Below are 24,922 nucleotides of genomic sequence, written 5' to 3'. Positions count from 1 at the left end.
CTCCACCTTTTTTCTCCCTGCCTTCAGTTTAGCTTTCCTGCCTAGCTACATTCTGCCCTGCCATAGGCCAAAGTAGCTTCTTTATTAACTAATGGTAATAAAACATATTTATAGTATACAGAGGGGAATCCCACATCAAATGCTCGACCTAGCTTAGACTCATTTCTAGCTAGTTCTTTTAACTCAACCTGAAATCAGCCCTCTGTCCAAAGACATGCAAGTACTGTTAGTATAAATGGATCAAAGTTGGGGCTGGAGAGATGGTTCAGCAGTGAAGAACAGCATGCATTGCTCTTGCAAAGACCCGGGTTTGGTTCCTAGGACCTGCGTCAGGCATTTCACAGCCATCTGTGATCCCACTCCAGGGCCCGCTTTTGGCTTCACGTCCTCCCATCTACTATCATTAAAACAATAAAATAAATCCTTAAAAAATAAACAAAAGAGCTGTAGCATGAAAGCCCCGGGGTGGGGCTGTGGACCTGGAAGGGAAGGAATGGATGTGAAGACCCTGGCATGACTGAAGAGGAAGCAGGGTGGCAGGATGAGGTGCTAATTGCAGGGCCAGGATAAGTCTGCTCCAAGTTTGACGACCCTGAACAGAAACAGAAAACCACAATAAGGAGGGTTCCCCCATTCAGGCCCACAGTGCAGGGGGCCAATCAGGCCATGGACCAGAACTGAGCTCACAAAGAAGTAGGAGAGTCCATCGGAGTGCTAGGGCTGAGCCAGTGCCCTTCATGGCAATCCCAAGGATTCATCCTCATGATGGAGATAAAGAAACAGGTGGTAAAGGCAATCCCTACCCCCACAGCCCAGCACAGGCTCACGTTGGGGAGAAGTGGGGGTCTTCGGCGGCCTTACTCTAAACGAGAGAGGGACCTGAAATAAGGCCCGCTGGGGGTCATCTGGGACACCCACATTGAATTCAGGCTTCTCCTTGCACCTGGAGGACCCCTGAGAGGCAAGGCTTTGAGGGAGTGGACCAGGGCCCCCACCACGCACCTCTAACCAGTACCCCTGAGAGGCAAGGTTTTGGGGGTGTGGACCAGGGCCCCGCCGCACACCTCTAAGCAGGGCTCTCCGTTTCCCGGCAGGTTCTGCCCATCATCGTCTTCTTCAGCTGCGTCATGTCGGTTCTCTACTATGTTGGCCTCATGCAGTGGGTGATTCTGAAGGTGAGTCCTCAGATCCGTGCTTGGTTCTTCCGAGTGACCGGCTCTCAGGTTTACACCCTTCTAGAATCCTGTCATCCCAGGATGCGTCTGCCCTCAGCATAACGTACTCTCCCAGAATCCCATGGCTCAAAGTCTACCTCCCTACCCTAGAATTCCTTGCTTTCTGGATCTATACCTTCCCAGAATCCTCTGCTCCCAGGGTCCATACCCTCCCAGAGTCTCTTGCTCTTGGAGGCCATGCCTTCCCAGAATCCTCTACTTCCAGGGTCCAAACCCTCACACAGTCTCTTGATCTTGAAGGCCATGCCTTCCCAGAATCCTCTGCTCCCACATTTCACATTCTCTCTGAATCTATTGCTAATCAAACATCCCTTCAGAAGGTCTCTTGCCCTAACACTGGAGAAAAAAAATGGCATCAAAATTCAATGCAGTCTCTATGGGAGGGAGGGCGGGGGATCTGTGAGGCAACACAGGCTTTAGAAGAAAAATTATTTATACCAAAATGATCTTGAGCGATTATAACATCAGGCCACATTGGCCTTAGCTTGTATAAATGTGCTTACTTTAAAAAGCCTATCACATTTGTTTACTTGTTTGTTTACTGCGTGGGCGCATACGCACATGCATGCATGCATGCACATCGGGCTACACATGTGGAGGTCAGAAGACGCTTTGCAGGAGTTGGTTTTCTCCTTCTGCCATACAGGACCTGGAGTTCAAACTCAGGCTGTCAGGCTTGGCAGCAAGCACCTTTACCTGCTGAGCCCTCTTGGCAGCCCAAACGTGCTCAGGTTTGTGAGATCTGTATCACCCCAGGATGCTGGAAATAGCCTTGCACAGGGTCAGACCTGGCAGAAAGAGCTGAGGGTTTAGCCGACAGAGCTCAGAATAAGTCAGCGCCTTTGGAGGGCAGCAAGAATAAAAAGTGACCTGTGGTTATGTCAAGAGCACACCCGGCAGAATCCAGGGAGGGGACAAACCCTGGATCTGGAGAATGTGTTCAAGCGTGGAGTTGGACACACAGTGCTGCTATGAGCCGCAATGTGCAAGGCTTGAATCCATAGCAGCAGGGTCGGAGGACCGAGAATGATGGGCCTGGACAAGAGGAAGAGAGGAGGGGATTTATTTCCAAACGCTTATGATGAGAGTCTGAACAAGGACAGGCTGTGAGGTGGCAGCAGAGCAGAAATGTTCTAAGGAAGAACCCCTTTCCACGGAGCTCTAGACCATGGCCTGCTACCAAACGCTACTTGGAAAAGGAAGTCTCTAGTAAAGTAACTGGGGAAAGCTAGGCTAGACATTATGTGAAGAAATTTAAATGTTATTTTGGAGACAGGGTCTTACTATGTGGCTCTGGCTGTCCTAGAACTCGCTGTGTGGATGAGGCTGGCCTTGAACTCTCAGAGATCTGCCTGCCTCTGCCTCTTGAGTGCTAAAATTAATAATGTGTGCCACCAAGCCCAACTAACAGTTTTTTCTTTTTAAAAAATTATTTATCTGGGGGCTGGAGAGATGGCTCAGCAACTAAGAATATATCGGGTTCGTGCAGAGGGCCTAGTCGGGTTCCCAGTGTTCACCTTGGCAGATCACAACTCCCTGTAACTCCAGCCCCAGCGGATCTGATGCCTTTTCTCTAAGCCTCAGGCATATGCAGGCACATAAAACAAATCCAAAAATAAAATCTCTGTTTTGTGTGTGTGTATGTGCCATAGACTTGTGTAGTAGTCAGAGGAGGAGTTGGTTCTCTCTTTCCACTGTGTGGGACCTGGGGATCAACCTCGATCATCAGGCTTGGTGGCCAATGCCCTTACCTGATGCGCTAGCTGGCTTCCCCTTATTTTCTGAGGCAGGATCTCTCGCTGAACCTGGAGCTCACCCATGTGGTTAGGCTGGTTGGTTGGTGAGTCCCAGGGATCCACCAGTCTCCATCTTCCCAGCACCAGGATTCCAGGTGCATGTGTTTTACACGGGAGCTGAAAGTCTGTACCTGACTGACTGAGCTATCATCTCCCCAGCCCTCCTGCTCACCTCTTTTTTTTTTTGTTTTTGTTTTTGTTTTTGTTTTTGTTTTTCGAGACAGGGTTTCTCTGTAGCTTTGGAGCCTGTCCTGGAACTAGCTCTTGTAGACCAGGCTGGCCTCAAACTCCCAGAGATCTGCCTGCCTCTGCCTCCCGAGTGCTGGGATTAAAGGCGTGCGCCACCGCCCGGCCCCTTTGCTCACCTCTTAATACTGCCCCAGTGCTAATTAAATTTCAACATGAATTTCGGAAAGGCCATTCAAACCACAGCAGGGCCCTGAGCTGGAAGGAAGACTTCTAAGGTACTTTTGTCCCCCAGTTCTTTCTGAGTCTGCACTTGCCAATGTCTACTCACGAACACTGTTTTCTTCCAGATTGCCTGGCTGATGCAGGTCACCATGGGCACCTCAGCCACTGAGACCCTGAGTGTGGCAGGAAACATCTTTGTGAGCCAGGTGAGTGCTGCAGCTACCCAAACCAGCCTGGAGGTGGGGCAGGGATCCAATTTAATTCAAGGGAGAGACACTTGAATCTGTCTCCAGGCCATCAGAGGCTGTTGTCCAGGGATGCTCAATTTGGTGGTTGCATGCCCTGCCTATGTCATGCCAAACCCAAACATGGCCGTTCTGGCACCTCTGCCACTCCAGCCTAGGCTGTTGTCATCAGCTTAGAGACTCACAGGCTTTAGATGGGGAAACTAAGGCCAGCAAGGTATGAATGGTTCAGCTGAGATACCCCAGGGATAAGTGATGACAACATTTAGCTTTTTTGTTGTTGTTGTTGTTTCCTGAGCAGGCTTCTTTCCACCGTACCCTTTCTCTCGGCTTTCCTCTGTCTAAAATGTATTTTCAGAATAACTATGACTCTGTAGGCACCAGGACTCCCAAGTCTCTTCAGGCCCAATCTTCATGAGAAAGAAAACTGTGCAAGTCAGGGAGTCCCTGAGAGACAGCCATGTCAAGCAATTTTTTAGTTCACTGGGCAGTTTAGGAAAATGTTGGCCTTTTTTTTTTTTTTTTTATTACGGTGCAAGCATGCTAATTTCAAAGGGTTTCATAGTTTGCATGTTTGGTGTTCCAGACAGATGTGGTTGCAGACAAGTTGTTCCCAAAACAAACTCCCCCACTCTCTCTCTATCCGTCTCTTTCTCTCTTTTTAGGCTTTTGTTTGTTTTGTTTTGTATTTTGAGACAGGGTTTCCCAGTGCAGCTCTGGCTGTCCTGGAACTCCCTCTGTAGACCAAGCTGGCCTTGAACTCAGAGATCCACCTGCCTCTTCCTTCTGAGTGCTGGGATAAAGACCTTCAGGGGCTGATCCTCTCGCTTTTATCTCTAGTTTGTATTCATCCTGGGCCCCAGCCTGTGGGACTATGCCATCCACATTCAGGGTTGGTGGGTCATCTCTCCTCAGTTAGAACTCTCTGAAAGCACCCTTACGGATGCCCCAAGAGGTGTGTTTCCATGGTGATTCTGAAGATTAGCCGCCATACTCTTTATCTCCCTACCCTGCAGAGCAGTACCCAGACACCAGTGGCTCCATAACTGTACTGCCCAGAGTGGCCCCAGACTTTCCCACAGGTCCCAGAGCAAATGCCCATTGCCTACCCAGCTCCTTTCTTAGTGGTACTCCCCTTAGCATACACAGATGTTCAGGTTTCTGTTTGCTCCCCTGGAAAAGGAGGGTCTTTTCTGTCTCAGATAGGAAGCCATGAGGAGGTGCCTGGGTTTGAGGCACATGGTATGTGCCAACACAGGGAGCATTGTGAACCAGAGTGTGGTGTGGCGGTCCTTCCACAGAGCTGGGAGGACAGTGAGGTCCAGAGAGACCCAGCTGAATAGGACCCCACCCTTCTGTCTCATCCTCTGAGATTCCTCGTTGTGCACCGTGACCACCCCTTCAGGGGCAGGGGCGGTGAGAACGGGGCCCAGCCACCCCTGCTCATTGTCTATGTCTATCTTGTTTATAGACTGAAGCTCCCCTGCTCATCCGGCCCTACCTGGCAGACATGACACTCTCCGAAGTTCACGTGGTCATGACTGGAGGCTACGCTACTATTGCCGGCAGCCTCTTGGGCGCCTATATCTCCTTTGGGGTAGGTAGAACCTTCTGTTGCTTGGTTATGCCAAAGCCCTGAAATTGCCTTTCTAACACCCCCACACAGTCACAGCAGCTCGGGGTGTCCCCTCTCTGTCTCAAAGCCCAGCTTTACCTGAGCAAGGAAGGCCTGATGGGCTGAACCACTTGCTCAGGCTTTTCACATGGCTCCTGGGCAGATTCCCAGGATTCCCTTTGCTAAGCTCTTATGTATTGGGCACTATGCTGGGCTCTCTAATATCCCCATTTTCTAGATAAGCAAATTGAGGCTTTTGTGTGTCGGGGGGGGGGTCATGTCTTTCCTTTGCTCCTGAATGATGATATATATCATAATGCTTTCATGGGTCAATCCAGTGGTGTGAATTGGGCCCTAGTTCACAGCGCAATTGCACGGGCAGAGAGGAGCTTCTGTCCCTGAGAGAGCACCTGACATTGATGCTCGGTGAAATCCTGTGTACCTGCTTGAGATTTCACACTCAAAGCTCCAGTTTGATATTTTTCCCTTTGTAACTGTTATAGATATCTTTGCCTGTTATGGGAGTAAATGAAGCATTTGTTGTGGGTTTGGTGAATTTTGTTGTCGTTTGAGACAGCTCCTTGGCTGGCCTGGAGCTCACTCTGTAGACCAGGCTGGTCTCGAACTCACAGAGATCTGCCTGCCTCAGTTCTCTCAGTGCTGGAGCTAAAGGTGTGCACCACCATGCCCAGCTTGGTTTGATGTTTTGTTTGCTTGTTTTGAGACAGGATCTTTCTATTGTAGTCCTGGCTGTCCTGGAACTAGCTACGTAGACCAGCTGGCTTTGAACTCAGAAATCCTCCTACCTTTGCTTTCCAAGAGCTGGAATTAAAAGTGTGCACCACAACGTGAGACTGGTTAGGTGTTTTTGGCAGGGTTTCCCAGTGTAGCTGAGGTTGGCCTCCTGCCTTAGCCCAAGGTTTAGGAGTTAAGACACGCACCACGGCACCTGGTTTATGTGATGCTGGGGTTCAGTTCAGGGCACTGAGAATGCTAGGCAAGCGCTGCACGGACTGAGCTGTGTCCCAGCCTCACAAGTAAGTTTATAAAAGGTTCACATCCTAAATTGGTGGTGATGGTGCAGGCCTCCACCCCAGCATTTGTGAACTGGAGGCAGGAGGATCAGGATTTCAAGGCTAGCCTTGAGACTTTTTTCTCCAAAGAAACAAACAAGAGGCTAGAGAGATGGCTCAGCAGTTAGAGGTTAATGTTGGAGGGAGGAGGCTGTTTATTGGTTCCTGGCTGCCCGGTTAGCTTAGACCTGGCTGCCTGGCTGGCTTAGACCCGAAATAACCACACAGAAACTGTATTAATTAAATCACTGCTTGGCCCATTAGCTCTAGTTTCTTACTGGCTAACACTTACATATTCATTTAACCCATTTTTATTAACCTGTGTATCGCCACGTGGCTGTGGCTTACCAGCTAAAGTTCCAGCATCTATCTCCAGCGAGGCTACATGGCATCTCTCCGACTCTGTCCTTTCTCCCAGCATTCAGCCTAGCTTTTCCTGTCTACCTAAGTTCTGCCTTGCTATCAGTCCAAAGCAGTTTCTTTATGGATTAATGGTAATCACAGCACACACAGGGGACTCTCACATCAGATTAAGGCAGTAAGGTCCTGAGTTTAGGACTGACTGCCTGGACTACATAGTAAGATGCTGTCAAAACCAAACCAAACCCAAACCCAGGTGGGCAAGATGATATGGAAAGCACCTGCTGCCAAGCCTGACTACTACCTCAGGTCAATTCTCAGAGCTTCAGGCTGTGGACATGGACACACACACTTTTTTGTTTGTTTGTTTGTTTCTGAGACAGGGTTTCTCCATACAGCCCTGGCTGGCCTGGAACTAGCTCTGTAGACCAGGCTAGCCTAGAATTCACAGAGATCCGCCTGCCTTTGCCTCCCAAGTGTTGAGATTGAAAGCATGTATCATCCCCTCCCACCCTATCCCCATAAATTTTTTAAAGAGCTGTAATCTTAGCACTTGGGAGGTACAGGCAGGAGGATCAAAAGTTCCAGGTCATTACCTACATATAGATCTGGAGGTTATCCTGCCTTAAAAATCAAACAAAGAAAAAACAAAACACAAAAATTGAAACCCCAAACTTTGTTCATGGAACTATTTCTCATAGCGACATATTGGACATACTATTTTCACAGGTGAAGGTCTTCAAATGTCTTAGCTTGGCTCTGGGCGTCATGGTCAGTGTTAGGAATCAGTCCCATGTTCTTTTCAGCCACGTGAGCTTTGCAGAGTCGTTAGCTAGGACTTAAGAGACAAGAGATCTATCTCACAAGTAGCGTATGCAAGAGGCAGGCGGATCTCTGTGAGTTCGAGGCCTGCCTAGCCTAAAAGAGCTAGTTCCAGGACAGGAACCAAAAGCTACGGAGAAATCCTGTCTCAAAAATCCAAAAAAAAAAAAAAAAAAAAAAAAACAAGTAGCATTTGCCGACCATCTGAAAAGCCCTGAGTTCCACACTAAGAAAATAAAATACACCTATAATCACAGCACTCCAGAAGCTGAGGCAGGAGGATTATAAATTCAATGCCAGCCATGGTCACATAGTGAAACCCCACTTCAATAAAATAAAATAAAACAAAAAGAAAACTTAAGGACAGTTGGCTGTATTGGGTGTACAGTGGGCTATGCCCAGTAAATACATATACAAATGTACCATAATTTGAAAACACATGGAATATGTCTATTCTGCTCCATCGGAGACATTATACTGTCAGCACCAAGCCTTCCCGCAGCCTGAATGTGGGGGCAGACCTGGATCTGGGGCTTGGCTGGCTGCTGCCACCGGCATTGCCAGAAAGCATCCCACCACATTTGCTTAACCCAGGAAAGATCACGATTCAAAATGCCAGGTGCAATTTCTACAAAAACGCTTATCACTCTAAGACGACCTCCATGTAAAAATGATCTGTTTGAGCCATTAAGGCAAAGACTATCTATACGGGAAGACCTTTATCCCTTTTCCTTAAAACTCCACTCCTTCCTCTCTTTTTCAGTCACGGGTCCAGGGGGACATTTTTCCTCCCAGCTGACAGCCTGGCTACCCCTCCTCTGTAGCCCTACAGATGTGTGGGGGTTGCCACAGGGCTCCCCAAAGCCCCAGGCTGCAACCATAACAGGGGGCGGGAAAAGATGTAGCTGACCTTCTCTCTTCCCTTCCTCCCCCTCCTTTCCTCTTCCCCTCTTCCCTGCTCTACTCCTCCCCTCTTCTGCCTCTTCTGCCCCCACCTGCCCTTAGCAGGTCATTGCCTGGCCTCCTGCCCTATCCATGGAGACTCCCCCTTTTTGTCCAGCTGGGTTTCAAACGTGCCAGGCAAGTTGTTGAGCTACACTCCCAGTTCACAGATTCTTTTTTTTTTTTTTTTTTTTTGCTGTTATTGTTTGTTTATGAGCACAGGAGAACATGTCAAAGGCATGTGCGGGGGGGAGGAAGACAACTTTGGGAGCTGGTTCTCTCCTTCCACCATGGGCTCTGGTTTTGAACTAAGTCTTGTTTTTTTTGTTTTGTTTTGTTTTGTTTTTTAATTATTTATTTATTATGTATACAGTGTTCTGTCTGCATGCATGCCTGCAGGCCAGAAGAGGATACCAGATTCTCATAGATGGTTGTGAGCAACCACATGGTAGCTCACAACCATCTATGAGAACTCATGACCTCTGGAAGAGCAGTCAGTGCTCTTAACCGCTGAGCCATCTCTCCAGCCACCACTCTTTTCCTAAGGCTTGTTAAGACAAGCGCACTCACCTGCTGAGCCGTCTCCCCACAGTTCACACATTGCTCTCTGTGGCTCAGCTTCTGACCCTTCATCCACATCTTTCCCATTGCAGGCAACTGGCTAGTTCTAGGACCTGGCCAACTCGGTAACTGGGAGCTGCTGAGCACTTGAAACATGGTTGGTTTCAGAAAAGGTGTGCAAGAGGCTTTGCACAGAAAAAATTAAGGTGTTTTATTAAATAAGTTTATATTATTATGTGGGTGGAAAGAAAGACTTTGGAGATACACTGGGTTAATTAAAATATATTAAAAATGAACTAGACTTCTCTCTCCTCCTCTTTCATCTTTCTTCTGTGCTGTAGAGCGAACCCGGGGTCTCTATCCCAAATGCTAGGCAAATGCTGTACTACTGAGCTAAGGTTTCTTTCTTTCTTCCTTCCTTCCTTCCTTGCTTGCTTCCTTTCTTTCTTTTTTTAAATAGTGTCTCACTAAGTTTCTTAGACTGGCCTGACCTGATGACCTCCTGCCTCAGCTTCCCAACTAGTGTTTCCAACTTGCTCCTCCCAGTCCTGGTTTCCTTTGCACTTTAAAAGATGTGGCTGCTGGCCACAGTAAATGTGTTGAAGCCTTTCTGTGTGACGTCACATGTCTTAGAGGCCCAGCACCGGGGAGGTAGAGGAGAAAGATCACAAGTTCAAGGTTACCATCAACCACATAGCAACTTCGAGATGAGCCTGAGATACATGAGACCCTATGGAAACGACATGGGACAGGTGTAAGAGTGTGTTTGTGTTCTCCATCATGTTTGTATTGGACAGCGGTGGACTAGGTCTTCTCTTTTGTCCCACAGCCCCAAGTGCCACTTGACTGGATCATTCTACTGCAACCGTCACATCCATTTCTAACTGTGCTGTTGTTCCAAAGGCTCTAGAATAGATGCCAACTTTTACTGCAAATCCAAGCAGACTGGTCTCTTGGCGCAGGGGCCTCTGAACCCAAGTTGGTCGGAGGAACATTCAGGAGTTGACCACTCATGTTTCATACTGAACTGTCCCCAAGTGGAACAGGGTCTTCAAGATCCTGAGTGGGCAGCGTGACTTTGTCATTTCGTTTCCACACCTGTAAAATGGGCAGATGGCCTTGCTGAGGTGGACTGAGGATGGGCAGAAAACACGTAGCGTGGCGCCGAAAAGGTGGTCAGTGTAAGATGGGAAACCTGCCCGGTGACTGGCTCCTTTGATTCCTTTCTGAAAGGGGGTGTTGCCCTTGTCCCTCTTTCCACGGGGAACTCCCAGGTAAAAGGGGGCCCAGGTAGCTGATGGAAGGCATTCTTGATTGAGCTCCTAGAGACAGGGCTGGGGGAAAGAGGCTCAGTAGGCTGGTGTGGGATGAAGCAGGGCCAGCTTCCTGACCTGCATGCAGGTCTCCCCCTCTGTGAAGAACGGGAATGGTCACTGTGGGATTTGAGGCTGGGACTTCAATGCCTCTGGAATATGTGATCCCCACTAAGATTGAAGCTTACAAACTGGGTGTGCTCTTCAAGCTGAAGAATAGGTCAGGATCCATGCTGGCGGACAGAGAAGCCCCAGACTGCAGGTGTAGTATTGTCTACACTGGAGCTGGGAAGTCAGGGAGGAGACCAGTGAATCCCTGAAAGTTCAAATCGCCCTTTCTTGGGGAAGGATCGGGGTCCTGGGCCTGCCATCCAGTGCTTGTGGCAGAGGAGTTGGGGCTGTCACAGGTTTGTTTCATGGTGTGTGAGTGGGTTTTCTGTTGCTATGAAAAAGCACCCCAGAGAAACCCTGAAAATGAAGATTTAGCTTATTAATTATCATGCCTGCAGAGGTTTCCACTCATACTCACTGCGGGCTTGCGCTGAGATGGAACAACATGGCAGGGGTGCAGGAGAACAATACCCAGCCTACCTCCTGGCAGCCAGGGAAGCAGAGAGACAGAGAGGAGGAGTCTGGATGCAAGATGTACCCTTAAAGGTGTGTCCCAGCGACTCACTCTTCCGACCAGCCTTCCCTCCTGATTCAGTGTGTTGATGGATTAGCCTGCTGGTGAAGCGAGCCCCTCCCTGCTGTAAGTCAGTGACTCCTCTGTTGCATCCCCTGAGGACCAAGCCTTAACACTTGAGCCTTTGTGAGCGACACTCCATTTTCACACTCGGTGTGGTTTCTGCTTCTGGCTAAGGAGAAGCAAGCGGTTTGGAAAAAGAAGGAGGATTTCAGAGCCTGCAGAGACCCTAAAGATCTCCAGGCCTGCTTCTTCCACCCCAGCACTTCCTGGCTGTTCCCTCGGAGCTTCTGCCGTCTGCTTTAATTGGCCCATGCAAACTCACCTCTCTCCTTCTCTCATCTCCTCTCCCTCCTACATCTTTTGAGACAGGGGCTCACCATTGTAGCTCTGGTCTGGAATTTACTACATAGACCAGGCTGGTCTTGAACTCACCGAGCTCTACCTGCCTCTGCTGGGACTAAAGGCCAAGACAAGGCCATCTGTTTTGAGCTGTCTGGTGAGGGACTGGGAACTGAACTCAAGTCCTCTGTAAGAGCAGCAAGCATTCTTAACTGTGGAAGCATCTTTCCAACCCATCATCCCCAGAGTACTAACATTACAGGACCACACCACCGTTTCCAGCTGGCCTGGTGCCAGGAAAGGAACCCAGTGTATCATTTGTGTGCACATATGTGCGTGCAGGTGGAAGGCAGAGGACAACGTGCAGCAGTCGGTTCTCTCCCGCCACGTCGGTTCCAAGGATTGGACTCGGGTTTTCAGGCTTGACAGCAAGGCCCTTTACCTGCCCAGCCATCCCATGGGCCCTTGCGGAAGTACTGGGAAAGCCTCAGAGCATAACAGGGATTATTAATGACCTTGCCAGCAGTGAGATCATACTAATGGGGTGACTTCAGAACCTGTCCCTCTGCCACGCTTCTTCTACCTGTCCCGTGTAACCTCACGTCATTTATTTGTTTGTTTGTTTGTTTGTTTGTTTATATTTTTGAGACAGGTTCTCAGGGCTCTCGGGGCAACCTTGAACTCACGATGCTGCTGTGGATGACCTTGGCTTTCTGACCTTCCTTTTCCTACTTCCAGAGTGCTGGGATTACAGGCCTGCAACTCCACGTCTGGTTCTGTGATTCTAGAGATCAAATCCAGGGCTCTGTGCATGCTAGCCAGGGACTCTACTGTTACCAGCCCTGGCCCACCCTCTTGGTTGTTCCTGCAGATCGATGCCGCCTCCTTAATTGCTGCCTCCGTGATGGCGGCCCCTTGCGCTTTGGCCCTCTCCAAACTGGTCTACCCGGAGGTGGAGGAGTCCAAGTTCCGGAGTGAGGAAGGGGTGAAGCTGACTTATGGGTGAGTGCAACAGGGGGGCTATCGCAGAGGGCACAGGTGCTGGGTGGGGGATCAGGGGTAGCGAGGAACAGTTGTCCTTGCCTCATTTCCGTCCCATGGAGCTCTCTCTCCCATCGCTACCTTGGCTTCACAAGCAAAAACAGACTCTTTTTAAAAAAAGAACTAATTGATTTATTTACTATGTATGAATATTTGCCTGTGTGCCTGTATCTGCACCATGAGCTTGAGGAGGCCAGAAGAGGGTATGGAATCCCCTGGAACCGGAACCTCCATATGGGTTGGTTATGAGCCTCCATTCAGGTCCTGGGAATTGAACTCGGGTTCTCTGGAAGTGTAGCCAGTTACTTCTAACCTGTGAACCACCTCTCCAACCCGAACACAGACTTGTTGAATGAGGTAGGAAAACGGCCAGCCTAACTACATAGCAAGGTCTGAACCAACTTGGGCTCCATAGTGAGACTCATATCAACAGAACAAAACTAAGAAAAAAAAAAAAAACAAGTACTGATTGCATTTTTCAAGTCATAATCTGCTTCTGACCAGGAAGAAAAAAGGGCTGGTCAAGGTTCACCCAGTGGGGTTCTTGATGAGGGCCGGTGTTGCTCCTTGCTACCGTCTCTGCACGCCTGACCTCTGACCACCAGGTGGCAGCCTTACATTGCAGTGCAGCCTAGAACCTGGGTATTTTCCTCATTCTTTGACCAGCAGGTCACCCTTTCCTCCTCTTATCTCTCGAAGTTCTTTTCTCTCCCTGTCTTGGAAAGAAAACAAGCCTCCTCGGTTCTGAAGCCCTCTGTCCAAGGGCCCTCTTTGGACCTATAACGTGAGTGGGGGAGCTCTCCTGTTTCTGGGGACATACTAGTAATGACACCCATTGATTCCAATGGTAGAGACGCTCGGAACCTCGTGGAAGCAGCCAGCTCTGGGGCTGCCATCTCAGTGAAGGTCGTCGCCAACATTGCTGCCAACCTGATTGCCATCCTGGCTGTCCTGGCCTTCATCAACGCTGCCCTTTCCTGGCTGGGGGACATGGTGGATATCCAGGGACTCAGCTTCCAGGTGCGGCTGTGGTGGAGGGGAGGGTCTCGGGATAGGGAACGACGGATGGAGACCCTGCCTGACCCAGATCTCTTTATCCGCAGCTCATCTGCTCCTATGTCCTGCGGCCTGTGGCCTTCTTGATGGGCGTGGCCTGGGAGGACTGTCCGGTGGTGGCTGAGCTGCTGGGCGTCAAATTGTTTCTGAATGAGTTTGTGGCCTATCAAGAGCTTTCCCAGTACAAACAGCGCCGCCTGGCAGGGGCCGAGGAGTGGATCGGTGACCAGAAACAGTGGATCTCTGTGAGTGCCCCATTCCTTCCTGGCAGCGCAGGGATGGCCCAGCATTCCCTGGGGCTCCTGGCAACTGTTTTTTGTGTTTCTCTGAGCCTGCCTGAGACACACTGGGGTGACGCTTTAAGCACCTATATCCTGCTCTCCTGGCAGATCAGACAGACATTGGGGCTGCACTGTGAGCTCCTGAAAGAGATTTGTCTGAGACCAAGTTCCAGATGGGCCACTGCTAGCTTTGGCCCTGGGTGAGGGGCTGTGCCTTGCCTCTCTTTTGGAAAACAGGGATATAACGCCTGCCACCTCTCCTCCAAAGGGGCATGTGGGATTGCCCAGTGAGCTAAAGAACGACTGAGCTGGGAGACCCTCCACCTCAGTCCCTGATGACATACGCGGTGTAGGGCTTGGCTTATTTCGTTGGCATTTATTCTAAAAACACCACCATGAACAAAGTGACACAAGACCTATGACATTAGCCTTTCTGCAAGAATACAAAGTCAGGCCGGGCAGTGGTGGCGCATGCCTTTAATCCCAGCACTCGGGAGGCAGAGGCAGGTGGATCTCTGTGAGTTCGAGGCCAGCCTGGTCTACAAGAGCTAGTTCCAGGACAGGCACCAAAGCTACAGAGAAACCCTGTCTCGAAAAACCAAAAAAAAAAAAAGAATACAAAGTCAGAACATAATGTTGGGAATTACAGGTACGAGCCTCCACGAGAACAACTTTTTTTTTCCCCCTAAGACAGAATTCACAGTTACTATAGGCCTACAGCATAGCCAGCTTTCTCCCTCATCTTTAAGGCGTATGTAGATTTTTATTTTCAGTGTTGGAGATGGAACCAGGCCCTTGTTGTGCATACTAAACACTGAGCTACACATTTGAAATTTATGTCCCCCCCATTTTTTTTTTAAGAGACAGAGTTTTTCTGTGTAGCCTTGGCTGTTCTGAAATTCCCCCTGTAGCCCAGGCTAGTCTTCTAGCCTCTGTCTCCTGAGTGCTGGGATTAAAGGTATTTGCCACCATGCCCTGCTCCAAAATTCATGTGTCTTTCAATTATTTGATACTAGTTATTTCAATGTGTGTGTGTGTGTGTGTGTTGCACATATGGAAGCCAGAGAACAACTTGCAGGAGTTGATTGACAGTTGACTGTCAGCCTTAACAACAAGCATTTTCCCTGAGGAGCCGTCTCACAGGCTCAGATGTGAGAGTCTCACCATATTCACCAGTTTCATGCTGTTGGGTTATTCACCCGAACTCCTTATTTGGCTGTGCGTATAGCAATGCTGAAATAACTCTTGGTGTGTAGAACTGTCCCTGCCCCCTGGGTCATTTCTTCAGGAGCTTCCTCAGAGGTGGGCGAGCAGAACTCCACACAGAGCAACTTTCCAAACTAGCGTGTGGTTAAACGCTGCCTTGTCGGGCTCGCTGACGTCACCACTGGAAAGAAAGCAGCAGCGTTGGAAGTCTGTACTTCAGAGCAAGCTTGGGGGCTGAGGGTGTAGCTCAGTTGGTAGAGTGTTTGCCTGGCCATACACAAAGTCCAGGGTTCCACCCCCAGCACCGCACAAACTGGGTGTGGTAGCGTATGGGCAAGGTAGTGTAAGTGGGTTAGGAGTTCAAGGTCATCCTCAGTTATAATTATCTTGAGACCAGTTTAAGACTATTTGAAGCCCTGTCTCCAAAACCAAAGGTGGGCACTTAGGATACAGGCTGAAGGACAGCTGAGAGAGGGGTTGGGTCTTTGAGGCAGTAAAGTGTGAGTTCCCTTAAAGTGGGAGAATGAGACTAGCAAAGGAGTCTCATGAAGGCGCCAAGGCCACAGAGGGGTTGAGTGAATTAAGACTAGGGAGGGAAGCCGGGCGGTGGTGGCGCACGCCTTTAATCCCAGCACTCGGGAGGCAGAGGCAGGCGGATCTCTGTGAGTTCGAGACCAGCCTGGTCTACAAGAGCTAGTTCCAGGACAGGCTCCAAAACCACAGAGAAACCCTGTCTCGAAAAACCAAAAAAAAAAAAAAAAAAAAAAAAAGACTAGGGAGGGAGAGAAGGCTCAGTGACTAAGAGCACTGGCTGTACTTCCAGAGGTCCTGAGTTCAATTCCTAGCGCCCACATGGTGGCTCACAACCATCTGTAATGAGATCTGGTGCCCTCTCCTGGCACAAAGGTGTACATGCAGAAAGAGCACGCATATACATAAAATAAATAAATCTTTAAAAAAGAAAAAAAGACTAGGGAGGCTTCATCACCTGGGGTGAGGCCTCTTTGTAATCTGTATTTCCAGGTCAGAGCAGAAGTCCTGACGACGTATGCCCTCTGTGGATTCTCCAACTTGAGCTCCATAGGCATCATGCTCGGAGGCTTGGGTGAGTCCCTGGCCTTTGAAGCAGCCAGGAGCCAGGAGGACTCATGGGGGATGGCTGGGAAGGGTTGATGGGGGACAATGGGCAGTGTAAAAAGAGGGAGGGCATAGGCTAATGAAGGAACCCTCATCCTGACCCCTTCCTGCTCCCCCACTTTCTTCCCTCTCAATGTGAGTTTTCCAGCTCATCTTGGCTTTCCACCATGCCCTCACAGCCCGGGAGAGGAAGGTCCCTCATGAATGGGCACAGCTGCCTTCAAGGTGCAGGTGGCCTGGTTTAGAGAGAGTAAAACTTTGCGTTGGAGAAGTGAAGTGATCGTCAGGGAATGGCTGGGCCTGTATTTAGTCAATATGCTGCCACACCACAAACCCATCTTCCTAGCTGGGCATAGTAGCATACATCTATAATCCCAGCACCCAGGAGGCTGAAACTGGAGAATCATGACTTCAAACCCAGCCTCAGCTATATGAAACCTTGTCACAAAACAAAACAAACGACAACACACGTACCCAAAGGCTGGCGATGTCGCTCAGTTGCTAGAGTGCTTACTTCGCATGCTGGAGACTGTGTTTAACCTCCAGTACCAGATCAGCTGGGTACAGTGGCTTATGCCTGAAATCTCTACAATGGGGAGGCAGAGGCAGGAAGATCAGGAGTTCAAGGCCAGTCTGGGCTGTGTGAGACCCCTTCTCATAAAAAGAGAAAGAGAAACCAACTTCTTTTCCTCCTCCTGTTACAGTGTGTGGGGTGAAGGGAACATTATTGAAACCTTCTTGATAGGTCAGGGACAATGAAGGGCCACATCCCTCCTCCTGCTACTCAGCAGAGGAGGGCTGTGCCAGAGCTTCAGAGGGGTGGGGTGAGTGGTTTCCTCGGCCCTGAGTTCTCTTGCTCCTTGCAGGCTCTCTGGTGCCCCAGCGGAGGAGTGACTTCTCCCAGATTGTGCTCCGGGCGCTGATCACTGGGGGCTTTGTGTCCCTGGTGAACGCCTGTGTGGCCGGTGAGTGCTGCGGATCTAAGAGGCTCAGAACCCTGCGTCCCGGTTTCTCCTAGGAGGACAGGGTGGGCTCCTGGGCCAAGCCTCCAAGCTGCTTCCCTCCACAGGGATCCTCTACGTGCCCAGAGGGCTCGAGGTGGACTGCGTATCTCTTCTGAATGAGACCCTCAGCAGCAGCAGCTTTGAAGTGTACCAGTGCTGTGGCCAGGTCTTCCAGGGGTGAGCGCCTGGGGCTGTGGGTGGTGGCTAATCTGGGGTTTCCAGTCACAGAGCCCAAGACTGAAGTAGCCTCCGTGCTTCCGTGCTTTCGGCACTAGGGGGCGGGGTAGGAGGACCGTTCGGGCTGCAGCAGTCGTGACGGGCGGGAGTGGCGGGGTGGAGTGCGTGGGGCAAGGCTGTGGTAGAAAGGTGGACCAGAGATATGGAGCGACTTTCCCAGGGTTGCACAGTCTATGAACTGCCGCAGAAGTGGCCTGGATGTCCTACTGTGGCTATCGCTTTCTTCTCAGCACCAGCTTGGAGTTCAGCCCAGAGGCCCTGGACAACTGCTGTCGGTTTTACAATCGCACGATCTGCACATAGCTGGAACTGAACATCTTCCTACCCTCAGGGTTCATTCAGCCCGGGAAGTATCTGTCCTCAAGGAGGCCATGCGACTCATCAGCACTTCCATTCTACAACCGGGCAAGGGTGCTACAGGCAATGGAGACATTGGCAAAGGAACCCTCCCACCCCACCCCCACCCCCGCTGCTCACATCACTGCTCCTCCGTACCCTACCTCTTCAAGTATGAGTTCCCGATGTCTCTTCTGCTCCCGTGCGCCCTGTGGGCTAACATTCCGGTCCTCTCTACTCCTCTTTCCTTAGTGTCCTCATGTGCACCTGCCCCAGGCTTCCTCTCTGCTCCCTCCCAAGCGTCAAACTTCAGTTCCCAGAAAGCTTTCCAAATCCGCGTCCTGTGAGACAACACTGCAGCAGGTGCGATGGTCTGAGGGTCCCGTGACAGCTAAGTTTGGAACACTGAGCTAAATAAAGGTAGACAGAGTTAGTTTGTTTTGGTTTTTAGATGGGGTCTCCATGTAGCTCATTCTGGCGGTGAGCTCATTCTGTAGGTGGGAATCCCGATCCTCCTGCTGTCCAGTACAGGTGTGCCTATCATACCTTAAGAACTTGTTATTTGAGCTGTCAGGAGGCCTCAGCTGGTAAAGGCATCTGCCGCTAAACTCGATGGAACTGACTCCCGTAGTAAAAGAGAATGACTTCTGCGTGTTGTCCTCTGACTGCGACGTGTGTGCTATGGCAATGCCCCCACACCCTCCCGACTAAAAATAACAAAATGCAGCAGGGCAGTGGTGGTGCACACCTCTAATCCCAGCACTCAGGAGGCAGAGGCAGGTGGAGCTCTGAGTTTGAGGCCAGCCTGATCTACTTAGAGAGAGAGGAGAGTCAAGGGTACACAGAGAAACCCTGTCTTGGAAAACCAATAATAATAATAATATATAATTTTAAAACTTTATTATTTGTGTGTGTGCGCGCGTACCACCGCACACGTGTGAAGATCAGAGAACAACCTTTGAGAGTTGGTCCTTTCCTTCCACCTTTGTATGTTATGGATTCTGAAGATCAAACTCGAGTCTTGTCTTCAGACTTGCATGGCAAGCTCTTTACCTGAGGAGCCATCAGTCAGCCCAAGAAGTTTCTTTGTTTTGTTCTTTTTTGCTTGTCTGTTTGTGACAGGATCTTACTATGTAGCCCTGGTGGTCCTGGAACTCACTGTATAGACCAAGCTGGCCTCGAACTTGCTTAATTCCCCACCTGCCTCCTGAATGCTGGGATTAAGGGCAGGTACCACCAGTCTCAGCTCTGGGAACTTTTCTTGAAGGAAGTATCTTTTTGAAGGTGTCACAGATTACAGGTGGGCAAATACCTCAGAGCCACATTGCTTTATTTTCCCTCATTGTGGCACTAGCAAATGTTCGCACAGACTGGGGTCAGGCAGGACTCTCAGTGCTTTATAGGGTTTTCTTTAAGTCCTTGCACCAATCCTGTGAGGTTGGGATTATTGTTTTCCCTAGTTGGCAAGTCAGAGCCCCAGAGAGGTTGAACACCTTGCCCAATGAAACATAGCTGGAAAGAAGGAGAGGCAGGCTTTAACCCAGGGCATTAGAGAGTTCGGTCATCAGTGATGTGTTACTTCTCTGCTAGGCCGCCAGTGTTGGCTGAACTCTGCCGGGTAACTAGATAGCTCCTCCTTCCTGCTTCTTTTCCTCATGCCCTGCCCTGAGCCCATTAGGTCAGGTTTTGATATTTGTTTCCAAATATCCAAAGACCCCTGAGCTGGTTAGTCTATGCCTCCGCTAGCCTGTGGGCAAGTCTGTGGATCATTCTCCTGATTGTGTGTTGATATGGGTGGGCCCAGTCCATTGTGGGCGGTGCTACCCCTAGGCAGGTGGTCCTGGGTTGTATTTGAAACCAAACTGAACAAGATGTGAACTAGTCAGTAAGCAGCATTCCTCTGTGGTCCTTACTTCAGCTCCTGTCTCAGCTTCCCTAGGTAACAGCCTATGCTTGAGATATGTAAATCAAATAAATTCTTTCCTCCTGAGCTGGTTTTGGTCAGTTTTATCACAGTGGCGAAAGGAAACTCAAGAGATTGGTACCGGAGAGAAGAGTTTTATGGGTTTTGGAGAGGATTGTGGATGCCCTTGGGACTTTGGAAACATTTTTTGAGTGCTTAAAACTTAATGGGCTGTTCTGTGGGAACTTGAAAGACAAGAATCCTGAGAGAAATGCAGATGATGGAAACCTGGCTTATGAAGCTTCAGAGCCCCTCAAAGACTAGCAAGGCTATTTGTATGATATTTTGAGTCCATGGAAGTGAAACCTTTAGTTTACTGGGACAATCAATGCTGGTGAGCTGGCATGAGAAATCAGCTGTGATTAACATGAACCCAGAATCATTGAGGCAAAAAATCTTCTGGGAAGCATTTCCTCAAGATGGGCATACAGAAACAGCGCCCTGCTGGAGTGTCAAGGCCAGGCATCAAGCTGGAAGCAGAATATGGCAGTGTGAAAGAGACTGGCACGTAGTACTGGTATTGAAGGCCTGAAGGGGTCATGGAGAGCAGCAAGGAGTCCCTGAGGCTTGGCACCGTGTGGAACTAGGAGGGACCGTTGGTGAAGGTGCTCTCAGTTACAGTGGTAACTCTAGGACTGCGGGAGTCATGGAGAGAAGCTGAGGCACAGCACCATGTGCCAGGGTCAGCACTCTTGAAGATGCCAGGGGAGAACACTGGCATAGGTGCAGCCTCAGTTGCAGTGAAGACCCCAGCATATGGGAGATGCCAGGACTGTGGGATGACCACCCAGGACAGCAGTAGGGATGGAGTGGAGCTGGCCTGAGTCTATGAGACTAGCTGTACATGTTAGAAATGGTGGAGCTGGGAAAATGGAACCCTCAAACCCTTTGGAGCCCAGAAGATTATGAGCGAGTCCCAAATGTCAGAGAGCGAGCTTTGCAAACTGTTGAGTTTGATATGGTTGTGATTGTGCCCTGGTTCTTCCTTTTGGAACAAGAAAGTATATAATTTATTTTGGATTTTATAAGAATCTGCAGTTAAGAGACAGAATATTTAAATTTATTTATTTTTATTGCATATGTGTGTAAGATGTATGTTTGTGGGCACACACATTTACTACAGTGTGTGTGTGTGTGTGCGCCTACCAATAGACAACCTGCTGCAGTCTGTTTTCTTCTTTCACCTTTATGTGTGTTCCAGGGATTGAACCCAGGTCATCAGACTTACATGCCAAGCTCTTTACCCATGGAGCCATTTTACTGGCTTTGACTTTGGTTGTGTTTAAAATAATTAATTTTTGTCTTACATGTACGAGTGTTTGTGTGCATGTATTATGTGTACTATGGATGTGTCTGGTGCCCTCAGAGCTCAGAAGAGGGTGTCAGATCCTCTGGAACTGGAATTAGAGACAACTGTGGATGCTGGGAACCTGAGTCCTCGAAGAACAGCAAGTACTTTTAACCTCTGAGCCATCTCTCCAGCCCTAACTTTGAGTATTTTAAAGAGATATTGAACTTTTAAGTGATAGAATTTTTTAAGATTTTGGAACTTAGGGGAGAGAGGGGGACTGTGGTTGGTATGTAAAATGAATAAAAAATCAGAAAAAGAATGTGGGACTTTCAAAATTGGACCACACCTTTTTTTTTTTTTGATCTTAGTATTTGCATGAGATTTTGGAAACAAAAAAAACTTTAAAGGGTCTGGTTTAATAATGATGTATTTATGTGTCAGGTTGACCAGGGGTCATTTGTCTTGACTGGTCTTTGATGACTTCACACAATTTAGAGTAACCAGGGACAAGAACCTCAGCTGAGGAATTATCATCAGATTAGTCTGTGGGGATGTCTTTAGGGCATTTTCTTGATTGCTCATTGATATGGAAGGGCTGAGCCCACTGTGGGCAGCACCAGCCCTAGGCAGGCGGTCTTAGGCTGTATAAAAATACAAGATGAACAAGCAAATAAGCAGAATTCCTCCATGGCCTTTGCTACAGCTCCTGCCTTGGGTTCTGGTTGGACCCATCAATCATGGACTGTGTTTGGGACATGTAAAGCAAGCAAACCCTTTCTTCCCCAAGCTGGTCTTGGCAGTGTCTTCTCACAGCAGGAAAAGCAACCTGGAACACCTGCCCTTGCTTCTGCAGTTCGTCTCTGGTGCACCCTCCCCTGTCCCTCCTTCCTAGGCTCCTGTCTCAATATTCATTGACTTCAGGGACCTTCATGCATCTGTTTCTTCACCTCTACCTGCCACCTCCAACCTCCTTCCCAGTACAGACTGTACTTGCCTGAGGCAGAGGGAACTTGGAGCCCTGTGTGGCAGCTACTGGCTCTACCACAATGATCTGGGTCCTGTTGTCTTGGCCATGTATTTTTGTTCCAAGGGCACCTTCCTTTCTCTGTAGGCCCCATAGAAGACCTGAGTCCCAGTTCTCTGCACCCTTAGCTATGCAGTGTGGAAGCTTGGCTTGACTCTTATACCCCATGGCTATGGCCCTGGCCTTTTCTAACTCCTAAACCCTCCTCCCACAGCCCTTGAACTATTAGCGGGACTCTGCTGAAGTTGTGCGCACCAGCTGCCTTCCAAGGTCAAACCTCCACCCCTTCCTCATCTCTCTGTTGGGTCTAACTGTCCTTGTCCTGATGTTCTGGGCTTATTACGTGACCAGTGGTGATGTTCCTGGGAAAATGGAAACTCTTTGGACATGGGCTCACAGTGTTTCTAGTTTTCTTCCAAAGTAACGAGCATTGTGCTGGACGTAGGTTTGTGGCAATGAATAACAATTCACTGAGAGTCCTTTGTGGAGACAGCACTGCTGAGCTGATCTGGGCTTGAGCACAGGATTCACAGAGCAGTGGACTTTTGTCATCTCTTAGCTCTGACCATTCTTGTCACCGGCACTCACAAAAGCTAGGTGTCCCTTAAGGATGGGGCTATACGTATGTATTGCTTAGAGGAGTCATGATTGTTGGCACCCACTGTCCGTGCTTCATGGCATTCTGGGCAAAAGCTTCTAGGCTGAGTGTGATGGTCTGTGCCTATGATACCAGCTTTTGGGAGCGGGAAGCAGAAAGGTCAGGAATTCGGGTATATAATGAGTTAAATGCCAGCCTAGGCTACACAAGTTCCTGTCTCAAAAAACCAGAGCAAACAACAACAAAACCAAACGAAAAATAGATAACATCTTTTAGGCCAGGGTGGCATAGGTGCCTCCACCTGCCCCTCCAACAGACAGGACAGGCATTGCTAATCGATCTCAGCTCTTCTCTCACCCTTCTAGAAGGCTCACTGCTACAAGAGCCCACCACCAAGTAGTTCAAGGTTCCATTTCAGGAGAAAAAAAATGTTTTACCTCAGTGCAAAAATAAAAATAAAACAACAACTAAAACTTGCCACCAAGAATGTGGAATTTTAGCAAAGAATGTAGAATTACAGGCAATATAAAAAGGGGGCTTCCTACAAAAGATGGGGTCCACGTAGGTGATCTGTCTATGCCACACCAATGAATTGTGTGTCCTATAGATATGTTGACATTGTAACCTCTGAGGTGACATTAGGAGATGGGGCCTTAGGAGGTGATAAAGTCGTCAGGGTGGAACCCTCATAAAATAGACTCCCCGGTGTTGTGAGATTAGGGTCAGAAGTTAGCATTCTGTGAGCCAGAATGGGGTCCTTATGAGAATTCAGCAGTGCTGGCACCTTCCAGTCTCAAAACCTGTGCGAAATGAATTCCTGATGTGTGTAAGCCTCCCTGGTCATAGTATTTGTAATGGAGGCTGATGTAAGACAGAGGAGCCCCACCCTCATGATCTCATCTGAACCTAATGACCATCGACAAGCCCAACCTCCAAATCCATTGCATTGGGAGCCAGGGCTTCATCACAAGAGCTGATGGAATAGAACTCTGTGCACAGTGCCTGTTTATGCACCCGACTCTGAGCAGAGCTTATGGGAACAGCAGGGCCTAGACCCTACAGGAAACCAAAGGACTGGATTCTTCCTTAGAGAGGAGGGAGTTGCTTCCACCTCACTCCCAAGTGCTGGGTTTACAGATGTGTGCCACTAGGCCTTGAGCCAATGCCAAGCTTTTTGTTGTTGTTGATTTGAGACAAGGTTTCTCTGTGTAGCTCTGACCATCCTGAAGACCCGCCTGCCTCTGCCTCCCAAGTGTTGGGATTAAAGGTGTGCGTGCACCACCACCACTACCACCCAGCTCATACTCTAATTTTGTTTTTAATTAATTTTATGTGTATGGTGTCTGAATGTATGTCTGTGCTCCACTTGAGTGCCTGGTGTCTGCAGGGTCCAGAAGAGGGCTTTGGATCCCCTGGAACTGGAGTTACAGATGACGGTGAGCCACCAGGTGGGTGCTGGGACTCAAACCCTGTTCTTCTGGAAGACCAGCCAGTGCTCTTAACCGCTAAGATATCTCTCCAACCCTGGCACACTTATTTTTTTTTTTGAGACTGTTTCTATATTACAAAGAGAAAATAATGTCAAATGGGTTGCTTGAATTCATTTATATCAAGGGCTATCTATTTTGATGTTGTTATTGTTGTTTTCAAGACAGGTTTCTCTGTGTAATAGCGCTGGCTGAGCTGGAATTTGTTCTGTAGTCCAGGCGGCCTTGAACTCACAGAGATCCGCCTGCCTTTGCCTCCTGAGTGCTGGGATTAGAGGCATATGCCACCACCACTGCCCAGTTTAGGCTACAACTTTTGTATGTCTGTGGTTCTGGGATCCCTGGCTCTGTGACTGTGAGGCAAGCACTCTGGCTAACTGAGCTACAGCCCCTTTCATGCGAGAAAACCGAGCAGAATTTCAAAGACAATGGAAGACATCTGAATCATTTATACAAACACATCTCCTGGGGACAGTAGCTTGACTGCCGTCTCTTTAAGCGTGGGCGACACTTAGAGATGCGGTTCCACAGAGCACAGAGTGGAGACAAAGGAAGTAAGAAAGGAAGTTTGCAGGAGAGAGGCCTCCTAGGTATGGTTAACAGCAGGGAAGGGCCTGGTGGCACCCACTCTGGGAGCGGGACTGAGAATGACCCTTCTCCTCTGTGGTCTTGCTCCCTCAACCTAGAACCTCAGTCTAAACACAGGGAAAACATTGAACAAACTCAAACCATGACATACTCTACAAAGTATTTAACCACGATGCCACAGAATTGTCAGAGCCTTCGCCCACAAGGAAAACCTGCCCAGTGGAACCTAAGGAGACAGGGGTGACTAAGTGTGATATTGTAGTGGTTAAATTG

General features: G+C 49.1%; 1 protein-coding gene across 2 annotated transcripts in view; it reads left to right on the top strand.

The window, feature by feature from the left end:
* The window catches only part of Slc28a1 (solute carrier family 28 member 1), a 38,149-nt gene extending 20,315 nt beyond the window's left edge, over positions 1 to 17,834 (top strand). The window contains exons 8-17 of one of the 2 annotated variants that reach the window (XM_057756403.1): positions 1,095 to 1,175; positions 3,568 to 3,648; positions 5,159 to 5,284; positions 12,272 to 12,402; positions 13,293 to 13,461; positions 13,545 to 13,742; positions 16,008 to 16,089; positions 16,988 to 17,086; positions 17,191 to 17,302; positions 17,593 to 17,834. In XM_057756403.1, coding sequence (XP_057612386.1) covers positions 1,095 to 1,175; positions 3,568 to 3,648; positions 5,159 to 5,284; positions 12,272 to 12,402; positions 13,293 to 13,461; positions 13,545 to 13,742; positions 16,008 to 16,089; positions 16,988 to 17,086; positions 17,191 to 17,302; positions 17,593 to 17,665 — 1,152 coding nt within the window. In that variant the 3' untranslated portion in view covers positions 17,666 to 17,834. The remainder of the gene's footprint in view (positions 1 to 1,094; positions 1,176 to 3,567; positions 3,649 to 5,158; positions 5,285 to 12,271; positions 12,403 to 13,292; positions 13,462 to 13,544; positions 13,743 to 16,007; positions 16,090 to 16,987; positions 17,087 to 17,190; positions 17,303 to 17,592) is intronic. The other variant, XM_057756404.1, reaches the window with a different exon arrangement.
* Positions 17,835 to 24,922: the final 7,088 nt, after the last annotated feature.

The sequence above is a fragment of the Chionomys nivalis genome, chromosome 23, assembly GCF_950005125.1.
Source record: "Chionomys nivalis chromosome 23, mChiNiv1.1, whole genome shotgun sequence".
Lineage (NCBI taxonomy): Eukaryota > Metazoa > Chordata > Mammalia > Rodentia > Cricetidae > Chionomys > Chionomys nivalis.
The sequence above is the reverse complement of the archived record's forward strand: the minus strand, read 5'-3'. Positions and strand labels throughout refer to the sequence as shown.